This window comes from Mobula birostris, chromosome 6 (genome assembly GCF_030028105.1).
Source record: "Mobula birostris isolate sMobBir1 chromosome 6, sMobBir1.hap1, whole genome shotgun sequence".
Taxonomy (NCBI): domain Eukaryota; kingdom Metazoa; phylum Chordata; class Chondrichthyes; order Myliobatiformes; family Myliobatidae; genus Mobula; species Mobula birostris.
Window position 1 is genome coordinate 85,770,838 of NC_092375.1, and position 4,764 is coordinate 85,775,601.

Below are 4,764 nucleotides of genomic sequence, written 5' to 3' on the forward strand. Positions count from 1 at the left end.
CAACCTCTGACCGATCACCTCTGGTTCCCACTCCCCTGCCAAATTAGTTTAAACCCTCCCCAACAGCTCTAGCAAACCTGCCCGCAATAACATTGTTTCCCCTCGAGTTTCAGTGTAACCTTTCCTTTTTGTACAGGTCATACGTTCCCCAGAAGAGATGCTAATGATCCTGGTTCACTGTACCATTTTCTCAGCCATATATTCATTTGCCAAATCATCCTATTCTTACCCTCAATCGGAACTGAAATAGCTTTATCTTATAATTATTTAGCGGTAGAGCATGCACTTCCGGGCCTTTGAACCACACCGCACCAGCTACCCGACAACCGCAATTAACCCTAACCTAGTCACAGTGACCAATTAACCTAGCCGGTATGTCTTTGGGCTGTGGGAGGGAACTGGAGCAGCCGGGGGCAACCCACGCATTCCACGGGGAGGATGTACAGAGACTCCTTGCAGAACAACGCTGGAATCCAACTCTGAACTCAAATCGCCCCGAGCTTTAATGGTGTTGTACTAGCTGCTACACTACCGTGGCACACAGCACAAGCAGATTTAATTACCTAAAAAAAAGTCTCAAAACAGTCGCTGTGGAAGGAAGTCAACAAATGTATTTCAAAGAGCAGTGAGATAAATAAATTATTACAGGCATGCTGATTGAGGAAATATACTGTACATGGGACAGGGCTGCTGTAGGGGAGAGGGACTAGAATCTTGCTCAAGGACAGAGAGCCAGACTCTGCAGTTCAACAACTCTCTGCCACTTCCCTGGAGACTGGTCCTGTTTGAGGGACAAAACCCCACACTTTCATCATTAACAGGGAGTTAACTGTGATACTGAGAACTGAAGATGTCCAGCATAAGCAAAGCCTAATGCAAGGTGATCAGGGCGCTATGCAGATACCAAGGGGCCTGAAGTTCCGTTTTGAATCCTTATTCCCCAACGACAGTCTTTAAGCATTTTGAAATTTGAAGGAATAAGGATGGAGGAACCAACGATCCATTAGCCCAGCCATCTATCCATTAATTTGATTTTATCACCACTGATGCAGGAATGAACCAAAGGACAGTTGAGCAGCGCGCTGCTGGGATGAAGTGGGTACCTTTCACCCGCCATTCTTGAAGTGTTCTTGTGTCTCTAAGCAGTGACGGCAACTCATGATACTTAATTTGGTTTATATTACTTTGGTTTTGAATGGGTATATAACCACTTCGGCTAATGAAACCCTTGACACGTTATCAGTTTTAATCACTACATATGGGTAATTATTACAAAGTCACAGCACACATATCTTCACAGAATACAATAACACCGTTAATTTTCCGCATTTTAGCCACCAGACAAATTATTTGGTGGCCGGTTAAGTTTGCCTGATGATCTTTTCCCACCTTGAATCAACCTGATACCCTGATATGTCTGGATCCACCCCACACCCCTTCGGTATCACCCAACTTCCACAGCAAGAGTTCATGATTCCACGAGGGAATCTGCTGCATCATCTTTAGTCTGCGAGGAGTTCCTTTTACACATCCATTCTCACCAAGTACTTGAATTGTCCAGAACCTATTGTCCTTGCGGTGATAATTGTTATCTCTTGAACCACTACGATCTCTACTGTTAGGTGGGGTTACCGGTTTTTACCCGGTGCTAATGAAAGTACATCGATATTCAATATTAGCGTAGGAGTTGTTAAGGAAATGTAGTCTGTCACTGTAAGCGTTCGAGGTCTTAGTTACGGAGATACAATCAAATGAACATACGCTGATTCAGTGCGTTTTGTGGACGTGCACGCTGGACGTCGAGTTTGAGCAATGGATGGGGTGTCCATTACGTAGGAGGGCTCCTGGGTGCTGCGGAAACTGCATCTTTGCGGGCAAGTACAGGCGCTTTAACTTGTGCATTGGGAAAACAGAGACCTTGCTGAAGCGGATCTTTGAAGTTTCTGATCACTGGTCAGTCCTCTTAGTGAATTGAGCAGTTCAGCAATAGAGGCTGACTGGACGTCAAGAGAAGACAGTTCAGCCCTGCTCTGAGTATGATGGACTTTGCTTGAAACATGCAGGAGATGAATGTTAAAGTGCTCCGTCCAACCTGCGACGACATCACGTACAACGTTAGTGCCAACAGCGGCTGGAAGCGAAAGACTATTGTGTCAAACTGCAAAGAATCGATTCGCCACGTCTTCTGTTGCCTTCATATCCTTCACAGAAATGGAACTGCAGTATCTACCATCACCTGTTCCCGCACAATTATGAGAACACTCGTTTATGACTTAGATTTTTAAAACTCCAGTCGCTTTTTTTACGGTGAATTTATAACCAACTTACGACCCCTCAAACAACGACACTGTCACCAGATTTAGCGATTGTTTATAATATTTTAAAATCCCTATCTCTCAATAGCTTGAGTGAACGTGTTCATACTGTTGATCGAGCGAGCCATTTCAACAGGAAACAATGTAAACATTTACACCGGGAGAGCGTGTTTCCAGAATTGTAGCTTTAGGGAGAGTATCTCTTTCCTCGCAGTGATCACAGGCTAGTGTTTCCCTCGGTGCCACCCAGGGTGTCAGCCGCGGTGTCCCTTTTGCTGGACATTGACCACGAGCGGACCCGGCGGGAAAACAGCAATTCGCGCGCCGCCTTTCTGTATTTTTTGGAGATTAGGTTGTAGAGGATGGGGTTGATAGAGGCGCTGAGGTAGAACAGCAGCAAGCAGACGACGTTGAAATACTGACTGAAAACGAACAGGTCAAGGCCCTTACTCCTCGAGAGACTGGAGAAAAGATTTCGACCAATGTGGAAAGGTAGCCAGCAGACCACAAAAGCCAAGACAACTATAGCTAAAATTAAAAAAAAAGGAAACAAGCTATTAATCCAGCACAATTTATTATGGAATTACAATTTAAGAATCGGGCCAGATGCGCATCACGTATGTTGACAGGCGCGCGAGGAGGAACAGCGACATAAGGATGGAGCGGCTCTTTTACGCCCAATGCACGCATGTTTTGATTCCCTCAATAGCTTGATTAGTTTATTCATTTTGAGCGACGTATGTTGCAATATAGTATTTGCAGGCTACGAATTATATTAAAGCATGAATCTAAAACTACTCCGAACACGCACATAACCTGCAAAAATTAATCAGAGATGAGCCATATTAATGCTCGGGGGTGGTGGTGGTGGTGGTGGTGGTGGGGGGGGGGGGTTATACTGTTAGTTCATTACAACCGTAGAAATTTTGCAATGATTTCAATGTGGTTTTCCGCAGCAAAAGTTCTGAAAAAGAACTGCAACAAAAAGTGAAGGACACTGAACGAGGGACTGTCGTTTTCATTGGCTAGCCTTTAGCGAAGTAAAAATCAGCACCACCAAATCACATTTACACAATATCACGTCTTAGTTTTGTTGTGGAGAAATGCGTTCAGTAAACTGACTCCAAATATTCTTTCTCTGGACGTGGAAGAAGGATGAAGTAATTTTGAATGCCCCCAGTCTAAATCTCAGAAACGTTGCTTTAAGTTTTAATTGAGTCAGGGAGTGCAAGAACCCGAATGCAAGCTATATTCAGCGAAAATACAACAAAAACAAATGCTGAGAATCTGGAATGAGAACAGAAAATGCAGGAGACACTCAGCAAGCGAGGCAGCATTTGTGTGAAGAGAAACAGTTCACGTCTCGGCGGGAAGATTGTATTCGGGGGGGGGGCGGGGGCGAGAAGTGATATTTGTTTTGAAAGTCAAGTGAGGAGATATTCTCTCCTTGGATGTACATTAAGCTTTCAGCAAAGCGTTTCTCGTCAACTCAAATCAACATCTTGCATAAAACCAGACTTACCCAAGAGTTTGACTGTTTGCTTGTGATACTTTTCCCTGTTTGCAGCATTCGGACCCTTGATATTGTTTTTGTTTTTCCACAGTTTCCTTCCTATGAACCCGTACAGGAAAGTGAGGCAAAACATGGGGAAGAAGAAGTAAACTGTTGAGACCCAGATCATGATATCGAGGACCCCCGAGTTGACAGCGTATTCGGTGTGCTTGCACATATCTTGTTCCACGCCGAGCAAAAAGAAGAAAGGTCCAGCGGACACCAGGGCGACGGTCCAGAGCAGGGCGATGACTGACCTCACTCTCCGCTTGGTGACCAACACCTTGGCTTTGAGGGGCAGGCAGATAGCCAGGTACCTCTCGATGCTCAGGGCTGAGATATGTAGAATGGTGGCGTAGGTGCAGCCTTCGTTGATGTACTGATAAAACCTGCACAAGAAATCGCCGAAGAGCCAGGGCTTGTACCTCCACATGCGGTACACGTCGAAAGGTAGACAGAGGAAGATTAGCAGGTCCGACACCGCCATGCTGGACAGGTAGAGGTTGGTGGTGGTCTTCATGTCCTTGTACCTTTGGATGATCAGGACCGTCAGCGCATTGCCGGTGACTCCAACGATGAACAATACGATGCAGACCACTGTCACCGGGATCAAGGTGGAGACAGGAAAGAGGGGGCAGGACTCATAGTCGCAGCCGAAAGTGCTGTTGGAAGCATTCGCCATCTCAAGGGGTCTCCCAGGCCAGACTGCGTGAACAAGCTGGAAATGAGAACTGGGCTCTCTCTTAAGGTGATGGGTGGCTGCACCTAGGTTCAATATCTCTGGTAGGATGGGAAATCTCGCGAGCAAGTTTCTCGGTTTGCAGGTGCAACAGTAACTATGCTTCTACATTGGCATGCGTTGCTCTCCACTGCCGAATTTGCAGCGGTGTGTGACTG

General features: G+C 45.9%; 1 protein-coding gene across 1 annotated transcript; it reads right to left on the bottom strand.

Moving 5' to 3' along the window:
* Positions 1–1,285: 1,285 nt before the first annotated feature.
* LOC140198702 (motilin receptor-like) lies at positions 1,286–4,549 on the bottom strand. The gene is made up of 2 exons (XM_072259719.1): positions 3,838–4,549; positions 1,286–2,843 (listed from the first exon to the last, which is right to left on the bottom strand). The coding sequence occupies exons 1-2, from the start codon at positions 4,547–4,549 to the stop codon at positions 2,533–2,535; spliced, it is 1,023 nt and encodes a 340-aa protein (XP_072115820.1). The 3' UTR covers positions 1,286–2,532.
* Between the last annotated feature and the right edge of the window lie 215 nt (positions 4,550–4,764).

What these genes read in the sequence shown, in the direction of transcription:
- LOC140198702 (XM_072259719.1), bottom strand. Translation starts at nt 4,549, where the DNA reads ATGGCGAATGCTTCCAACAGCACTTTCGGCTGCGACTATGAGTCCTGC. An exon ending in GCAAACAGTCAAACTCTTGG is followed by an intron (nt 2,844 to 3,837) that starts GTAAGTCTGGTT and finishes TTTTAATTTTAG; the next exon opens with CTATAGTTGTCTTGGCTTTT.